The 19,337-nt window shown below is 40.9% G+C and overlaps 1 protein-coding gene across 3 annotated transcripts in view; it reads right to left on the reverse strand.

The window, feature by feature from the left end:
* The window catches only part of dcp2 (decapping mRNA 2), a 29,987-nt gene extending 10,864 nt beyond the window's left edge, over window positions 1-19,123 (reverse strand). Inside the window, exons 1-11 of one of the 3 annotated variants that reach the window (XM_067258524.1) lie at window positions 18,907-19,123; window positions 18,333-18,484; window positions 17,856-17,983; window positions 17,651-17,749; window positions 16,694-16,846; window positions 16,445-16,557; window positions 15,856-15,960; window positions 15,442-15,568; window positions 14,897-14,956; window positions 14,444-14,533; window positions 969-1,020 (exon numbers count right to left, since the gene is read on the reverse strand). In XM_067258524.1, coding sequence (XP_067114625.1) covers window positions 969-1,020; window positions 14,444-14,533; window positions 14,897-14,956; window positions 15,442-15,568; window positions 15,856-15,960; window positions 16,445-16,557; window positions 16,694-16,846; window positions 17,651-17,749; window positions 17,856-17,983; window positions 18,333-18,484; window positions 18,907-18,959 — 1,132 coding nt within the window. In that variant the 5' untranslated portion in view covers window positions 18,960-19,123. The remainder of the gene's footprint in view (window positions 1-968; window positions 1,021-14,443; window positions 14,534-14,896; window positions 14,957-15,441; window positions 15,569-15,855; window positions 15,961-16,444; window positions 16,558-16,693; window positions 16,847-17,650; window positions 17,750-17,855; window positions 17,984-18,332; window positions 18,485-18,906) is intronic. The other 2 variants (XM_067258525.1, XM_067258526.1) reach the window with 2 other exon arrangements.
* Window positions 19,124-19,337: the final 214 nt, after the last annotated feature.

A 19,337-nucleotide genomic window follows, 5' to 3' on the forward strand; every position in this document is an offset into this window, starting at 1 on the left:
GTCTTGTTCACAAGTGAGGGAAGAATGAAGCGCAAGATCGCCAGGCGGATCGGTGCGGCGTCCGCAGTGATGCGGGCTCCGCATCGGTCCTTCGTGGTGAAGAAGGAGCTGAGTCGAAAGGCGAATCTCTGTATTTACCAGTCGATCTACGTTCCTACCCTCACCTATGGTCACGAACTGTGGGTAGTGACCGAAAGAACGAGATTGTGAATACAAGCGGCTGAAATGAGTTTTCTCCGCAGGGTGTCCGGGCTCTCCCTTAGAGATAGGGTGAGAAGCTCGGTCATCCGGGAGGGGCTCAGAGTAGAACCGCTGCTCCTCCGCGTCGAGAGGAGCCAGCTGAGGTGGCTCGGGCATCTGATCAGGATGCCTCCTGGACGCCTCCCTGGTGAGGTGTTCTGGGCACGTCCCACTGGGAAGAGGCCCCGGGGAAGACCCAGGACAAGCTGGAGGGACTGTGTCTCTCGGCTGGCCTGGGAACGCCTCGGGGTCCCCCAGGAAGAGCTGGTGGAAGTGGCCGGGGAGAGGGAAGTCTGGGCCACTCTGCTTAGGTTGCTGCCCCCACGACCCGACCCCCGGATAACAAACGAACGAACGTTAGATGCCACTCTCAAGCTAGAACTATTAATACAATGCTAAATGATGGCTCTGTAGTGATAACTAGTGCCATATTGTCATTTTATTCCAAATATCTTTAAGTTTGAGTTGAGGTTTTGTTGCAGTTGCGTCTGTTGGGGGTGGGACAACTGCCGTGACGATTGGTTTGCGGAATTTATTTTGTCATAAATACCCTAGCATAACCCCGCCCAATTAAAACCCACTGTCAGGAGCGTTACACAAACTTAAATGACAATATTTAAATTTAAACTAATGTCTAATACTTACTAATATGTACATAAATTACATTTAACAATATTATGGATTTGGGCTTCCTGGGGCTTAAAACTGTAAGCGTAATCCTTAAATACCTGTGTCGAAATTGTCCTGTAGTCTTCTTGGTTGAAGTTTCTTCTCCTCTTTCTGTAAAGATGAAAATAATACATATACACACACACACACAAAGTTAACACATCATACATAGTATGAGCTTTATCTAACACTCAAAATAGCATACCAATCTCACATTTAAAGTAAAAATCCCTTAAATACAAATCTTATAAAAAATATGCATGTTGCATTTGGTCTTGCCAGTAATGGATGAATAAAATCTAATTGATGTACAGTCATGTGAAAATAAAGTACACCCTCCTTGAATTCTATGGTTCTACGTATCAGAAGGGTTTTACTACCTTTATTATTTATATTATTGTTTTGGTAGATTTTTTGGATTCCCGCAAAGACTGCGGCTTGTGTGTTTTGGATTCCAGCAAAGACTGCGGCTTGTATTTTGTTGAGTTACATTGTTATTTATATTGGGAAACCACAAAGACTGTGGCTCGAGATACCGCGCAGGAATTTACACGACGGAACGGTGTTTTGAGAATCTGTTTCCGCCTGTTTGAAATTATTTGCAACACATTTTAGTTTAGATTGACTTTTAGCCTGACACGGATCAGGCTAGTTACGAAGTATAAGTTACCTTGGTTACGTAGCTAGAACTAGAATAAGCCACCTTAATGGAACGGAACTCTCGCTAAAGTAAGTGAGACTTGGCGAAATAAGTCTTGCTTTTCCTTAATTGACGTTGATGGAACACCCCCCAGGTTATTTTATATTATGTCCTTATTATTATTACTATTATTATTATTATTATTATTATAAGACTTTATTTATATACAGGGGCAGACTTACCCATTAGGCAAAGTAGGCAACCACCTGGGGCCCCCAGCTGCCAGGGGGCCCCCAGCTGCCAGGGGGCCCCTTGAAAGACTCCATAAAAATACTATATGATCAATAATAACTATAATAATAATACAAATCCATTAAAAGTCATAACCTTCACCAAAAGTATCAACAAAGATAACAACAGAGCGTTTATTCTATTTGTGTCAACGCAGGCTTCCCCTCCCACCCGATACTACTGTGGACTATTCCATCGATTGCAGCAACTGCGCAGCAAAGCACGTAATTTCAGTTGGTTAATATGAGACAGTACAAGAGTTAAGTGAATGCAAAATCCCCGAGCGGAGCACAAAAGAGAAAGACAAGAGGAGAGTAAACAAGTAGTTGCCAAACTGAAACTACTGAAGGAAACGTAATTTTCCTCTCCACTGGTATCCAATGATGCGGCAGCTAGCACAAGTGCTGCTCAGTGAAGTTTGGCTAGCAACAGCAGCTAGGCTAGCTTGTTCGTAGCACAATTTACCGGGGTCAGCTTCTCCACGCAGGGCTCTAGACTGAGACCAAATTTTGCATTGTTACTGACAATGATCGCTTCCAACAACCCCTTTTTGAATTAGCCATGTCCCCCTAACTAAATGTCAACCTTTTTTACGTTTTGGGGGGCATATTTTCAGTCAGCAGATGGTACTCTTTGAATCGCGATTCCATCTGAAATACTTCCGGTGACAATGGTGTTACAATAACTTGATTCAAAGGGGGTTATTAATGAATTAATGCGATAAGAGTAGGCTAAATGCTTGGAAATATCGATAGAAGGGAAAAACTTAAGGTGTCATAGAGGTTAGGACCGTTTTGCACCGGATTGCCCAATATCTTTTCAACTGAGGCTGCTATAGCTTATCAATATTCCTTCTTGCAGGGGAAATGAGAAGACAACCGTTTAATTCTACACTTCACTATTTGTATTTTGAATTGTACATGAGCAGCAACAAATGTATGCTTTTAAATCAATAAAATCTTCATAAAAAGTATAGGCATACGCATTTTTATATAAAATATACAGAAATGTCAGTTGTAAAAATTACAGTTAATAAACGGACACATCTGCAACCGACGCCAGCAAACACACCCTACAATTTCCCCAGAAATGGTACCCTCTCTAGTTATTATTATTATTATATTAATAATTATTAAATGGATTGAAACTAGAGAGGGTACCATTTCTGGAGAAATTGTAGGGTGTGCTTGCTTGCGTCGGTTGCAGGTGGGTCCGTCCTCTAAGTTTTTCCGTTCTAGTGATATTTTCAAGCATTTAGCCAACTCATATTGCATATTTCATGGGGAGTCCCAAATGACGTTGTGTCCTTGGGCAAGACACTTTACCCTACTTGCCTCAGGGGGAATGTCCCTGTACTTACTGTAAGTCGCTCTGGATAAGAGCGTCTGCTAAATGACTAAATGTAAATTTCATTAAGAACACCTTTTGAAACAGCTGCGAACCCCTTTGAAACAAGCTACTGTAACAACGTTGTCACTGGCAGTATGGAATCGCGATTCAAACAGTACCGTCTGCTAACTGAAAATATGCCCCCCAAAACGTAAATAAGTTTGACATTAATGTAGGGGGAAATGGCTAATTCAAAATAAGTTTGCTAGAGGCAAGCTAGCTGCTGTTGCTCCACATTTCACTGATTGTTTGAAAGCACCGGTGTTGGACCGAATTCTCACTCCCCCGCAGAATCCCACTCCCCTACGGGTGAACGCGCACTGCCTTCATAGCGTATTGCAAGTTGTAGTTTGACGAACCGAGGCGATTTTTACAAGCCTAGGTTGGCGATTTTTACAAGCCTGGGTTCCCTCGTCTTAGGCTTTGAGGAAGCTGTCATTAGGCGATTTAATTCATGTTTCATTAAAATATAAGGTATGTTGTGCTGCACTTTAGAGCCTATACGATTAGTATGTCGTGCTACTCGTAAAATCCGAATGATTGTCTCAAGAAAATAGACGTACTTGAAAAACGATGTTGATGTCGATGTTGTGCTACACTGTCCTATTATCGGAATGAGGGTAATATGTGAATTATGTTGTAGTTGCGACTGCTGTTGCTATTCTACTTCTATTTCCCTCTCCGTAAGCAGGTATGAAAAAGTGTTGCCAAAATCCTACTCCCTTCTAACTTTTACATTTATGCAACTAGTATCAAAAGCTTTTTATGGCACACTCTACAGGTCATGAGGAGCCACCAAAACAATTTGGGGGGGGGTGTCAGATCTTATAGTCCCAAGATATGAGGGGGGGGATTTCGGCAGGTAGGATGTTATCCACCATCATCCCTGTGCCCAAAAAGCCAAGACCAACAGGACATAATGACTACAGACCCATCGCCCTGACCTTTGTGGTAATGAAGTATTTTGAGCGCCTGGTGCTGGCACACCTCAAATCCATCACAGACCCCCTCCTGGACCCCCTGCAGTTTGCCTACAGAGCCAACAGGTCTGTGGACGACGCAGTTAACATGGCCCTCCACTTCACCCTACAGCACCTGGACTCCCCAGCATCCTACGCCAGGATCCTGTTTGTGGACTTCAGCTCGACCTTCAACACCATCATCCCCGCCCTGCTTCAGGACAAGCTCTCCCAGCTGAACGTGCCTGATTCCACCTGCAGGTGGATCACAGACTTCCTGTCTGACAGGAAGCAGTGTGTTAAGCTGGGAACACACGTCTCTGACTCCCGGTCCATCAGCACCAGATCTCCTCAGGGCTGCATCCTTTCCCATCTGCTCTTCTCCCTGTACTCTCCCTAGTCAGGTGGCTGAGCGGTGAGGGAGTCGGGCTAGTAATCTGAAGGTTGCCAGTTCGATTCCCAGCCGTGCCAAATGACATTGTGTCCTTGGGCAAGGCACTTCACCCTACTTGCTTCGGGGAGAATGTCCCTGTACTTACTGTAAGTCGCTCTGGATAAGAGCGTCTGCTAAATGACTAAATGTACACCAACAGCTGCACTTCCAGTCATCCATCTGTCAAACTCGAAGTTGGTGGACGACACCACCCTCATTGGGCTCATCTCTGACGGGGACGAGTCTGATTACAGCTGGGAAGCTGACAACCTGGTGACCTGGTGCAGCCAGATCAACTTAGAGCTCAATGCTCTTAAGACAGTGGAGATGGTTGTGGACTTCAGGAAGAATACAGCCCCATTCACCCACATCACCCTGTGCGACTCCCCCGTCAACACTGTGGAGTCCTTCCGCTTTCTGGGCACTATCCTCTCCCAGGACCTCAAGTGGGAACTGAACATCAGCTCCCTCACCAAGAAACTGCACTGCTGTACTTCCTACAGCAGTGAAAGAAATTCAACCTGCCAAAGACAATGATGGTGCACTTCTACACAGCCATCATTGAGTCCATCCTCACCTCCTCCATCACCAACTGGTACGCTGCTGCCAAGGACAAGAGCAGACTGCAGCGTATCATCCGCACTGCTGAGAAGGTGATCGGCTGCAATCTGCCTACCCTCAAAGACCTGCACACCTAGAGGACCCTGAGGCGAGCAAGGAAGATTGTGAACACTCTGTTTCAGCCACTCCCCTCCGGCAGAAGGCTGCGGTCCATCAGGACCAATACCACACGCCACAAGAACAGTTTCTTCCCATCCGCTGTTGGCCTCTTCAACAAGGGGCTCACACTGACTTAAATGACTTCAATCACAATCTGCACAATGACACATTGCCACATTGCAATTTGCACTATATTACACTATTTGTATCTTTTGTACTATTTGTATTTTCATATTGGAAATTATGGCTACTTTATATTTTATTCTAAATCCCCTTAGTATTAGGTAGACTTTGTACCTTTTATATAGTTAGACCACATATTTAAGTTTTAAGGTTCCTATATGTTTAATGTATGCACCTTCCTGCCAAAGTAAATTCCTTGTCTGTGCAAACTTTCATGGCAATTAAAACCCTTTCTGATTCTGATGAAAAACAGTGTTTCCAAAATCCTACTCCCCCAGTAAGCTGAAAAGAAATACTGAATTGCTGCATCATTAAATAGTTGATTAGAGTAGCAGTTGGTTTTTAGGATTGTTAAATTGGTGAGGTAGCGTGTGAGATAAAGAGAACTCATACACAGTAGCCTACTGCAATGCATACAAGGTGAAAATAATGTGGCATTAAGTTGTATTAAACATACATGAACACAGCTCTATTTGAACATTTCAGGTATATAGGGGGTGGAAGAAAATACATTTCCTATGTGCTTATGCTGATCACAATAGCCATTTCCTTATCACCTGTTCATACAGCCAACTCCAGAATTACTGGCAACACATTGGCAAATATAAGTGAACGATGTGTTAAAAAAAATATACAAATACACAGTAATATTTCGGAATTCACGAGCAGTAAAATATTGTAGCCTATATAGATACGGTGACACAAAGGCAATATTTATTTAAACCTATTGCAAACCTGTGGGCTGAGCTGAAGATGAGTGCTCAAGAGAGTAGGGCCCTGGCGTATCTGGAGAGATTCTGTAAAGAGGATTGCCCTCTGATTCCTGACAAACCCTATTTGGCTGTAAATCATGTAATATTTGTTTTCTCTATTCACTATCAACACCGTCCTATCCTCAGAGACTTCATTTTAAGTCGTTGTGTTATTCAAACATTCTCTCTAATCTGCAGATTGATAATAGGCTTCTTATAAAACCCACAACTCAGATTAATTTTATAACTCTGTTAGTGAAATGACAAACACTTTCTCCATTAAGGAGTTAACAGTTTGCCCTGTAGCAGAACAGCAATCAGATATTTTTCAATCCGCAGACATTATCCTACGTAATCAGTTGTGAAACGTCTCATTTGCACTACAATGCATTTTAGAAACAGTATAATAAAACTGAATTCCCTGAAATGTTCAAATACAGCTGTGTTTATCCATGTTTAATACAACTAAATGCCCCATTATTTTCACCTTGTATGCATTGCAGTAGGCTAATGTGTATGAGTTCTCTTTATCTCGCACGCTACCTCACCAATTTAACAATCCTAAAAACCAACTGCTATTTGAATCAAATATTTAATGAGGCAGCAATTCAGTATTTCTTTTTAACTTACTGGGGGAGTAGGATTTTGACAACACTGTTCATCATACCTGCCGAAATCCTCCCCCCCCCCATATCTTGGGACTACAAGATCTGACCCCCCCCCCCCCCCAAATTATTTTGGTGGCTCCTCATGCCCTGTAGAGTGTGCCATAAAAGGTTTTTGATACTAGTTGCATAAATGTAAAAGTTAGAAGGGGAGTAGGATTTTGACAACACTGTTCATCATACCTGCCGAAGTCCTCCCCCCCCCCCCCCCATATCTTGGGACTACAAGATCTGACCCCCCCAAAAAAAATTATTTTGGTGGCTCCTCATGCCCTGTAGAGTGTGCCATAAAAGGTTTTTGATACTAGTTGCATAAATGTAAAAGTTAGAAGGGGAGTAGGATTTTGACAACACTGTTCATCATACCTGCCGAAGTCCTCCCCCCCCCCCCCCCCCCCCATATCTTGGGACTACAAGATCTGACCCCCCCCAAAAAATTATTTTGGTGGCTCCTCATGCCCTGTAGAGTGTGCCATAAAAGGTTTTTGATACTAGTTGCATAAATGTAAAAGTTAGAAGGGGAGTAGGATTTTGGCAACACTGTTGTTTATACCTGCCGAAATCCTCTTTTGTTTAAAATAATTGTGATGGAACCAATCAAAATGTCATCATTTATTAGATGTTTTTCACTAGCCATTCACAAAGGGGAGTCAGATGGCTGAGCGGTGAGGGAGTCTGGCTAGTAATCTGAAGGTTGCCAGTTAGATTCCCGGCCGTGCAAAATGACGTTGTGTCCTTGGGCAAGGCCCTTCACCCCACTTGCTTCGGGGGGAATGTCCCTGTACTTACTGTAAGTCGCTCTGGATAAGAGCGTCTGCTAAATGACTAAATGTAAATGTACTAAAACCAAGCACTGTACATTGCAAGTTAGAAGACACAAACTAGGCAGTGGGAAGCAGGATCTATAAAATGGATATGATTGTAAACACAACAGTTGTGTGGCAAGTAGTTTACTGAGAGGGAAATAGAAGTAGAATTCTGGTAGGAGGGACCTGTGAGCAGGGGCCTTTTTATATAGCCTACATTTGTAAAATAATGTACTCATTTACCAGACGATTATATGCCAATGAATTGGCATATGAATTGGCATATAGTGCATTTAGTAAGTATACCTATAACAGCAAGTACAACGTAATCAAGAATCAGAAGTGAATGGTTCTACTAAAAGTGATTCGTACAAATGAATACAAAGAACGATGCTCGCTTTTACCAGACAGTGACAACAGCAGTCGCAACTACAACATAATTCACATATTACCCTCATTCCGATAATAGGACAGTGTAGCACAACATGACATCAACATCGTTTTTCAAGTGCAGCTCCAAAGTACGTCTATTTTCTTGAGACAATCATTCGGATTTTACGAGTAGCACGACATACTAATCGTATAGGCTCTAAAGTGCAGCACAACATACCTTATATTTTAATGAAACATGAATTAAATTGCCTAATGACAGCTTCCTCAAAGCCTAAGACGAGGGAACCCAGGCTTGTAAAAATCGCCAACCTAGGCTTGTAAAAATCGCCTCGGTTCGTCAAACTACAACTTGCAATACGCTATGAAGGCAGTGCGCGTTCACGCGTAGGGGAGTGGGATTCTGCGGGGGAGTGAGAATTCGGTCCAACACCTGAAATGAGAACGTTTGTTTTGACATAAAGTTTAGCTGTGGCATTGAAGACAGTACTACACACTGCCAGTGTGAGTGCGAGCCGAGTCTGACTGAGGCTAATGTCAAAATAAGCCGCGGTGTCACTCAAATTCCAAGTTTTACACAAATGACAAAAATATGCTGACCCTGTCTTCGCAATCGCCATATCTTTAAAACACTGCCCTCTTTCTGATTTTTGATGTAGAATTGACCCTGGTACGAAATTAAGAAAATACTCATCAGAGATCGACAACAGCTGAAGCAATCGTCAACGGAGGCTGACAGGGCTCTCACGTAGCAAACCAATCAAAGTTTTTACAGCAACCTACATTAAATCTCACTATCTGGCTGTCTTCACAATAGTCATATTGTCATAACATTGCCCTCCTTCTGTTTTTTTTGGTGTAGAATTGACCGAACTATAAAATTACGAAAATACTAAACTACTATGACGCTTGCATGGCTGCCGCCTAGGCAGTCTCACGGGCGACCCGCACTCACTCAAATTACAAAGACTCTCACAACCTAAATAAAAAATCTGAGATTGCAATTCCACTCGAAATTGCTTTCTCAACAAAACCCAATTGTTTGTAATTTTGGGGGTTGGCATTTTTCCCTCATAATCCAAGCTCCAATTTGCGTGCTAGAACGTCTCTATCACGTTGTATCCATGCGTCGTTGCTAACGTGTGCTGACGTAGTGACGTAGGCTAGCACTGGTACCCTTCGTTGACAGAAGACACTTTTTGCCACAAAAACGTTGACACCTAGGTTGTCTATGTAGGCCAAATATTGACTGAGCATTAGGGGGGCAAAAAGAAGAAAAATAATAATAATAATAATATATATGTGAGAGAACAAAGGTTGTGCCGTTGCCGAAGGCAAAGCACACCCAATGAGTGAGAATAGGAGTTAAGGGGGCCCTATGCCTGTCTTCGCCTGGGGCCCCCAAATCACTAACTCCGCCACTGTTTATAAAGCACCTTTCATACAATAATTTCAGCTCAAGGTTCTTTACATAAAATCAATAAAACAATAATACAAGTGATAAAAGTAATAATAAAAATAAATAAATGTAACTCAACAAAATACAAGCCGCAGTCTTTGCGGGAATCCAATACACATAAGCCGCGGTCTTTGCGGTATCTCGAGACACAGTCTTTGCGATATCTCGAGCCACAGTCTTTGTGGTCTCCCAAAACAAGCCGCAGTCTTTGCGGTAACTCGAGACACAGTCTTTGCGATATCTCGAGACACAGTCTTTGCGGTTTCCCAATATAAATAAAAATTTAACTCAATAAAATACAAGCCGCAGTCTTTGCGGGAATCCAAATCAGGTGAACGGTGTAGGAATTACAATACGTTTTATATGTGGCCCCCCCCCTTTTTAAGGGACCAAAAGTAATTGGACTGATTGGATTGTATGTTATTCCCTCATAAAGGGAGTACGTTATTTCATTGACAAGGAGCAGATAAAAGGTCTAGAGTTCATTTCAAGTATGGAATTTGTGTTTGGAATCTGTTGCTGTCAACTCTCAATATGAAGTCCAAAGAGCTGTCACCATCAGTGAAGCAAGCCATCGTTAGGCTGAAAAATCAAAACAAACCTATCAGAGAGATAGCAAAAACATTAGGTGTGGCCAAATCAACTGTTTGGTACATTCTTAAAAAGAAAGAACGCACTGGTGAGCTCAGCAACACCAAAAGACCCGGAAGACCACGGAAAACAACTGTGGTGGATGACAGAAGAATTCTTTCCCTGGTGAAGAAAAACCCCTTCACAACAGTTGGCCAGATCAAGAACACTCTCCAGGAGGTAGGCGTATCTGTGTCAAAGTCAACAATTAAGAGAAGACTTCACCAGAGTAAATACAGAGGGTTCACCACAAGATGTAAACCATTGGTGAGTCTCAAAAACAGGAAGACCAGATTAGAGTTTGCCAAAAAACATCTAAAAGAGCCTGTACAGTTCTGGAACAACATCCTATGGACAGATGAGACCAAGATCAACTTGTACCAGAATGATGGGAAGAGAAGAGTATGGAGAAGGGAAGGAACTGCTCATGATCCAAAGCATACCACCTCATCAGTGAAGCATGGTGGAGGTAGTGTTATGGCGTGGGCATGTACGGCTGCCAATGGAACTGGTTCCCTTGTATTTATCGATGATGTGACTGCTGACAAAAGAAGTAGGATGAATTCTGAAGTGTTTCGGGCAATATTATCTGCTCAGATTCAGCCAAATGCTTCAGAACTCATAGGACGGCGCTTCACAGTGCAGATGGACAATGACCCGAAGCATACTGCGAAAGCAACCAAAGAGTTTTTTAAGGCAAAGAAGTGGAATGTTCTGCAATGGCCAAGTCAATCACCTGACCTAAATCCAATTGAGCATGCATTTCACTTGCTAAAGACAAAACTGAAGGGAAATGCCCCAAGAACAAGCAGGAACTGAAGACAGTTGCAGTAGAGGCCTGGCAGAGCATCACCAGGAACGAAACCCAGCGTCCGGTGATGTCTATGGGTTCCAGACTTCAGGCTGTCATTGACTGCAAAGGATTTGCAACCAAGTATTAAAAGTGACAATTAGATTTATGATTATGTTAGTTTGTCCAATTATTTTTGGTCCCTTAAAAAGGGGGGGGGCACATATAAAATGTGTTGTAATTCCTACACCGTTCACCTGATTTGGATGTAAATACCCTGAAATTAAAGCTGAAAGTCTGCACTTAAAGCACATCTGGATTGTTTCATTTCAAATCCAATGTGGTGGTATACAGAGCCAAAATGATGAAAATTGTGTCAATGTCCAAATACTTATGGACCTAACTGTATGTATGTTTCAAGTAATCTATGTGACCATGTTCATTCAACAATTATTTATGAATATTGTAGGAGTGAAATGTATTACTGTTCTCTGCAGTGACAGGAAATACGGTGGTGTTGCTGCCACCACCCACTGTCGTCCCACTGTGCCATACAGAGGTAACAGTGAAACTAATAGTCATACGCCAGTATGTATGCCATATGTGGTTGCTGAATATTGATCAAATATGCCATTTACTTTCTCAAGTGGAGGTCCTAGATGATCAGGAAACTGTGTCTGCCTGCTCAGAGAGCATTTTGGGGGTACACTTTTGAGTTTTATTTACCACTTGCAACACAGATGGTGAGTGTGTGAACGTGTGGCTGTGATTGAAGTGTCTGTAATGACTTGCTAATGGTGGTGGTCTGAACATGAGACACAAGTCCTTACAGTGCTCATTTCAAATATGACTCAAGTGATTAAATTCCTATGGTGTTAAACTCAGCAGGAAGAGGAACGTCTTCCTCCCCCTGAGCCTAGGGCCTCCACTTCAAGGCCAAGACAAAGACACAAATTATAAGCAATGAACCTTGAAACACAGTAGTCAAATGGACACCTTCAACTTTCTCCAAGTGTGCCTTGCAAAGGGACAATGTTCTTTATTTGTTTCAGGATGGAGCAGACAATGCGAGGGCCCTGTATAAAATAACCCTGTAGCTCGATATAGAGTATAAGAGGCTCGATATAGAGTATAAGAGGCTTTTAATTAAAACTAGAAAGGTACATTTCCTGAAGAAAATGTGTGTGTTTGCTGAAAGCAGTTGAAACGATTTTTTTGATGGCTTGAATAGTGAAGAAGGTTTTACAAACATTTTAAAAGAGTTATGTGCTTTAAAAACAAAATGGTGAGAAAAAGTGTTAAAGTATATCTGTCATTGTTATGCATTGCGATATTTTCTTACTGTTGAAAATTGAGAAAAAACAGTGATGAAAAGAGTATCTTATTGACTTTCATACATTTTTAAGCATTAAAAGTATTAAAGAATGAAAGATTGAGAAACAGAAAAAAGTTTGAAGTTAGAAAAATGAGCAAATATAGTTATGAAGAGTATATTGCATAACAGTTATCAATATCATAGCAGACAAAAGTATGTCAGCAGTATGAAGGTGAAAAAAAGTGTTGCTTTACATTTAGTCATTTAGCAGATGCTCTTATCCAGAGCTTTGAAACCAAAATGGTGAGACAGTGTTAAAAGTATATCTGTCATTGTTATGCATTGCAATATTTTCTCACGGTTGAAAAAGGAGAGAAAATAGTGATGAAAAGGGTATCTTATTTAATTTCATAAATGTTAAAGCGTTATGTTAGAGCCATTTTATATTTTATTTCATTCTAAACCTTTTACATTTTTAAACCCTTAGTATTAGTTAGACTTGTACACTTCTTATTTAAGATTCTTATATGTTTAATGTGTGCACCTTCCTGCCACAGTAAATTCCTTGTCTGTGTGATGTTTCTTGGCGAATAAAACCCATTCTGAAAAGTATTAATAATTGAAAGATGTAGAAACAGAAAAAAGTTTGAACAGTGGAACAGTGAAGAGCGTTAGCCAATCTGATTGGTTCCTTGTTTCTTGTAACGTAGCAACTGTTGGTCATTGTCAACATTTCTAACCTAGAATCTAGGTTTTAGGTTCAAGATGAAGGAGAAACTAATTATGTGTGCCTGCACAACCAGTCCTGTTCAGACACTTAATTTAAATATGACATCAAAATAATAATCCATAGTGCAGGGTTGCCGATGTTGTCGTTGTCCCTGGTGAGTTTTTTAAATTCAATCTCGTCACATTATGTATGTGACTTTGTTGTGCAACTGGAAAAGCTAGCTACTCTAACTCAGAATGCTGCTGCAAAAAAAGCTGAACTAATGTGGGTGGTAAATAAGATCATGCTACATCTAGCCAGTGGATCATTTCTTGCAAGTGTGTCAAAGTGGTATTTTTACAGACTGTATTAACACCGTAGGCGTGAATAATGCATGCATCGTCATTGTCGTCCATCTTTAGCCGAAGAAGCTAGAGAGGATGCAATGGGAGATTTCCTACAGTAAGCTAGATACTGCTTCAAATTGAAAACGGAGACGATCTTTTGATTAAAGACAAGTTCCTTAACCTCTGTTGTCAATATCGCCGATAAAAAGTAAATACTGTTACGAAGCATTTGTTTGTAGGTAACGAACGATAGACGTAGCTAGTTTCGCCGTTCTATGGCAGCTACAGTACTGTATGATGACAGTCGTACCTAGAGTTGTAAGCACTCGTCACTATAATGGCCACGATATCATATTTCAAATCTGTCTGCTGTTCTACATTGCCCACACAATTATGTATATATATCAACTCTAACATGGCCTGTATCTTGTATTGAAAGTGCTCGAAAATTAGCTTGTCTAATGTATGGTGGACTGAGAAAACATTTGTCAAAGCGGAGCGAGCGGATGTCGTGGGAGAATTCCTACTGTGTTAGATTTACTGCTTCAAATTGAAAACGATTTTACTTTTACATTTAGTCATTAGTCACTTTATGAACTCTAAGTTCATTGGAGTATTTGGTCATCTATGACCACCCAGGCTAAAATGCATTACTTATTAGTTCCTCTATATTTTCAAATATTATATTTTCTCTGTTGAGAAATGTTGTCTTGGCAAAGGGGGTAGACCAATAATTGTGAGACTAATGTTTCTGAATTAAATAATGTCTTGATGATTATGTAATCTTTTTTTGTGGCCCTTGTTCTTGACTTTGCCTAATTTTAATCATAATCATATATGTAAACATTAAGACATATCGTCCACAACTTAAGTAAAATTACTAAGCATAATCAACAATATAAGCATTTATGTTCCAAGGAAGTTAAATAACCCTGATAATGCCCACATCCATCAACAGATGTTTGATTTGACTAAATGATACTCAAACCACATTTTAAAGTGGTTATTTCAATTTGGACCCAGGGTGATATTGATACTGATTGAAGCTAGTTTCACCTGCTGGCTGCTGACTCCATTGTCATTGGCCCTTTTCTTTAGGTTAACAGAGTCCTGATGTTTCTTTCCATTGCCTTTCACACTGGGATTCTGTCATGAAACACATATTTGAGAGGTTTGGAACAGGTATTCTGGTTACATTACAGGCATATTGTGCAACTATTGAGGAATACACTGAAAGTGTGTACACATCCCCCTCTGATGGTCACAGACAAGCATGTCAAGCTGATAAACTAAAACATATTACTCTCGAGTGAACCAATGCTCAAATGCACAACTGTTTTACTAAGCAGTGTTTCCCACACATTGATTTAATTGTGGTGGCCCACCAAAATTTATTTTACAGTTTAACATGGCAAAAAAAAAAGATAATTGTAGAGCTGCGCACAGCACATTGATTCGCTCAGCCCTTTCTTTCCCCGCTCGCGTTCTCTCTCACTCACTACAACGTACCCGTCTGAAAATAGCCCCTTCTCTCCGTGCATGCTCTGAATCAATGCGCAGGACGAGCGGCTTTTTCCGAGCATCGGCAGGAGAATCAATACAGAGTTTACAAACGGTTAGTATCATAATTCTCTGCACAAATGTGTCCAAAACGGATACATTCAAATTAAATATTATAATATACATAGTTAAATACATTCGGCAAATATAACAATAAGTCCAACTTTATATTACGTAAAGCTCCAAAAACTATTTTGCGCTCAAATTAATGCAAAATAAATTCTCGCCAGCAACGCGCACTCGCATTTCTCGTTGAAGTCCCCATCTATACTTACATCTAACATACATACAGGACATAGGTTTGGGCTGAGGCCCACATTTTTACAAAGTCCGGCTCCGCCCCTGCCTACCACCACAAGTATAACACTTCTTAGTTAAATAAAATGACGGTATCCAAGCACAAAAAAGTCTAAAGGTTCTGTGTTTTATCTGTCCATGTCTGATCCCCTGAAAGCTAATTATACAACATAATAAATGCAAGTTAAGGGACAAACCTTGACTGTTAAGAGTTCTGACAGCTCATACTGGCTCAGCTGTCCGAGAGGCTTGGCTTGCTTGTGCTTGCCCCAAGAATCTCCTGGAGACGCTTCAGTTAGTGGCTGGGCCCGTCTGTGCTTGGACCTTAAGTGGGAGAAGCCGTGATCAATATTAAAAGACAATACGTAATATTTTTCTAGTTTTGTGTGGAGAGCCACCATAGCATTGGTTCGGAAAACAACTCTGTACATTTCATTGAGTGCTTACATTTAACTATAATGAAGTTTAACTGTATCTTCAGCTTTCATACCAAACTTAGGGTACCAATAATGTGTTTAAGTGCTTAACTGGGCATTCCATATTGTTTTAAAAGGAAAACTAAAGAGAGCCACTGCCATAAGAGATCCTTTCAATCAAGGCTTGACATTTACCATGTTTTGTCCAGAGGTTTGCATGGAGTACTGCCATTGGATGCAAAATCCTCATCGCTGTCTGTGGACTCTCCCTTGAGCTTGTTGATCCATTCTCTGAGTGGTCTGTACGTAATAGAGAGAAATGAATAATAGTAAAATGTATTTGACCAGGAAAGGCTCATTGAGATTTGAAATCTGTTAGCCTGGCCTTGCCAGACCAATTCGCACATGCGTATTAGTCTGGAACTTCAGTTAATTTTCGATTTCCAAGTGACATTATCAACGGGCGCAGACGATGTACAGTCATCGTAATAAACCCACTCCATATGAGATAAATTATTGTGATTGGCCAGGCACTTTCCATGCCAGAGGGAAATCTGTGTGGATGGGAGGATGGCCTCACCAACAAGCCAGAGCAAATGAAACATGACCTTGCAGATTCATCTGGTTCCCACTTTACGAAGAGCTCCATGATGAGTTATTATAATACCATTATATTGTGACAAACAGTACATTATTTAAATAAAGGTAATATGGGTTAGGCCATAATTTTCCACATACCCATATGTATATGAGTTGATGACCCCACTCTTCAGGACGCACCTACCTTACAAAAGGAATGGCCATGAAAAACTTGTTGGGGGCAAGACCTAGTTTAGACTTCGGCGTCATGTCACTCCTGTGACAAGGTAGTTTTTCAATAGGAAACCACTCAATATTCTGAAGAAAAAATGTTAGAAAAATACGTTTTGGTCATCATCTCACTGATGATAACTTTGAGTTAAATGTTAAGTTACACAGACAAATTCTACCACAAACAGGAATAAGAGATGGGAAAATAGAGAAGCAACTGTACCCTTATTTCCTTCCTTGTTTTGGGGTTGAACTTGGTCTCCTTAGATACCCCTGGTATTATGTACAATCTGGCCAACTGATCCATGATTTTCTGCTCAATGTACGTGTCTTTGCAGATGCGATCTCTGATATCAAAACCAGTCTCCTCCAAAACCTTTGCAGGAAAGACAAACCTCAGGTCTCCAGACTGCGACCACGGTTTTTTAGACCGTGCAAGTATTTTTGACAACTACTCGCACATGTGCGACCTGCAAATTATACTTTTTTTTTGTTGTTTTTGAAAAACGAGGAGGGAGAAAGTCTGCCAGAGTTGGCCAATGTGTGTGAGGGGGGAGGGTCGCTGAGTGATTAGTCAACTGCGTGGGATACGTCATCTACACTCATGTGTCTCGCTTTCATGGCATCACACTAATCGTCCATAAGGCCTACAAAGACAATACTTTTTCAACATAAAACTTAGCTAACTACCCACAACGTAGCCCAGAACTCAGTGTCCACTTGAATCTGTCAGGGATTTATGTAGTCTGCTACACTTCCAAATATATTTTGAGGTCGCATAGATTACATTTCGGGTGCATATGCGAGCCTTAAAAAATGAAAAATGTAATATGAGTAAGTACTTTTTATTTGTCTAGTATATAATAAAAAATGTAATATGGGATATGAAAGGATCTATATATGTAGCACAGCCCTACTGTGAACAAAATAGTACAAAATTGTAGTTTATTTATTACCAAAGCATCTATCAGTAATACAGTTAAAATGGGAAAGCTTGACATTCTTTAAAAAAAATATATATATATGTCAGGTGTGCACCCCTAGATGTTCTACCTGTGCCCCTAAAGTGTTCAGTTAGTGGCTACAGTTCTCCTAGTAAAAAATGTTTGTCTGGAGCCCTGATTACATGACAGACTGTGGTGATTGATATGGAATTATTCACACTCAGCAATTTACTCACTTCTCGAACTGCACAGTCATGGGGAGCCTCATCCTCATTGACTTTTCCTTTTGGAAAACCCCACCCCGACTTGGCCAAATAGCCCTGAACAAGTAATGCCTGCAGAATAAAATATATAGCATGGCCCATATATTTAATTAGCATGTTAATGATAAAGAATAACATATTCCGTAGCTCAAAGTACATATAACTCCAGTATACTTACATTGTCCAGCGTCTCATCTAGAATAATTGCACCGTAGGTCGGGACACCCATTTTATACTCTTTCCATTGCTCTAAAACTCTCTGTACATCCCCCCCTTGGGGAAGCAAGAATGGACAATGATTAAAAAGTATATTGTGGTCAAGGAGCATATTGTATACGCTTTGGTCAACAAAAAAGTGACGAGGGCAGTTTTATCAAAATATCATGAAGCTAGAAGTGCTATATTATTGACAATTTCCTTGGTACATGTAGGTGTGAATGTACTGGGTAATTATGAGGAACACTGCATATCTGACCATTACATCATTATGAATCAGAATAAAATACCTTGAGAATACCTAAAGAAAACCTTGAGAATACCTGGAAAATACCTTGGAAATTTGACGTGCCAATCAAATTTCCTCTCAAGGTATTTCATGCTGACATATGATAAAAATTACTATTTGCTAGGCATTATTATTGCCAGAAAAGGATATCAGCCTTAGCAAAGTCCCTTATCCCACACTGAGGTAGTCCTGGTGCATTCTCCATACAGAAGTCCAGGTAGAACCAGTGTGCAAGCTCGATCTGGAAGCACACACGAATGGCATTGTCCCTCTCTTCACTAGGGATGTGGAGGATGAATCGACTGGAGGATAAACGTGAAGAAGAGAGGGATATTAAGGAGGGAGATGAGCTTCTGGTCAACAATGAAGCATAAGTGGTGTTCCCCAAATGGATTTTAGGCCCAAATTGTAATGCAACAGTCTACTTAAAAGTGAGGTACTATTGTAAACATATATTTAACACCAACAACAGCGCACACCAAAAAAGACAATTACATAGTTGGCAGAACAACAACAAAATAACAATTTCGGTAAAGAAATGTTCTACATAAAACAAAGCCTAGCTGGCGAGCGCCGAGGAAGACAACATCCACATGACGCGTAGCTCACCTTTGTTATGCTGACAGGCATACGGACCACAAACGCTGTTAGCATTAACATACATTTATTTCCCAAAACGTGTGTCCGTTTAAGTATAATGACAAACGAAAGCTCAACAGTTTACCTGCAGAGATCGTCTAAGACGCCTGTTGGAATCTCCACTCTTTTTGTTTCCATGTTGAGTGTAAACACATGCCGAACACGCAAAGTACGTTTGGCAGAAACAAACAGCGCAAGAGCGAGCAGGCTACGATTCTTTCAAGTTGCTAAAACATCTGCATATCGATCCGGCCCTGTAAAAGTACCAGGTTCATAAAATATATCATAAGAAAAACTGATAAATACATGTAGCTAGCAAGTTAGCTAACTAAAAACAAACAACGATGGCACAATAGCAAATAAGGGCTGGACTTGCACGAAGAAAAGTTATTCGTCCAATCATACATCGAGAAAAGCGGACCAAGTAGAAAACTTGAAATACAATTCGATCCTTGTACTGTCTGTCTAAATCCACTGTCCTATCAAATTGCGCAACTAGTCGTACGCCACTAATTA

The sequence above is a fragment of the Osmerus mordax genome, chromosome 20, assembly GCF_038355195.1.
Source record: "Osmerus mordax isolate fOsmMor3 chromosome 20, fOsmMor3.pri, whole genome shotgun sequence".
NCBI lineage: Eukaryota > Metazoa > Chordata > Actinopteri > Osmeriformes > Osmeridae > Osmerus > Osmerus mordax.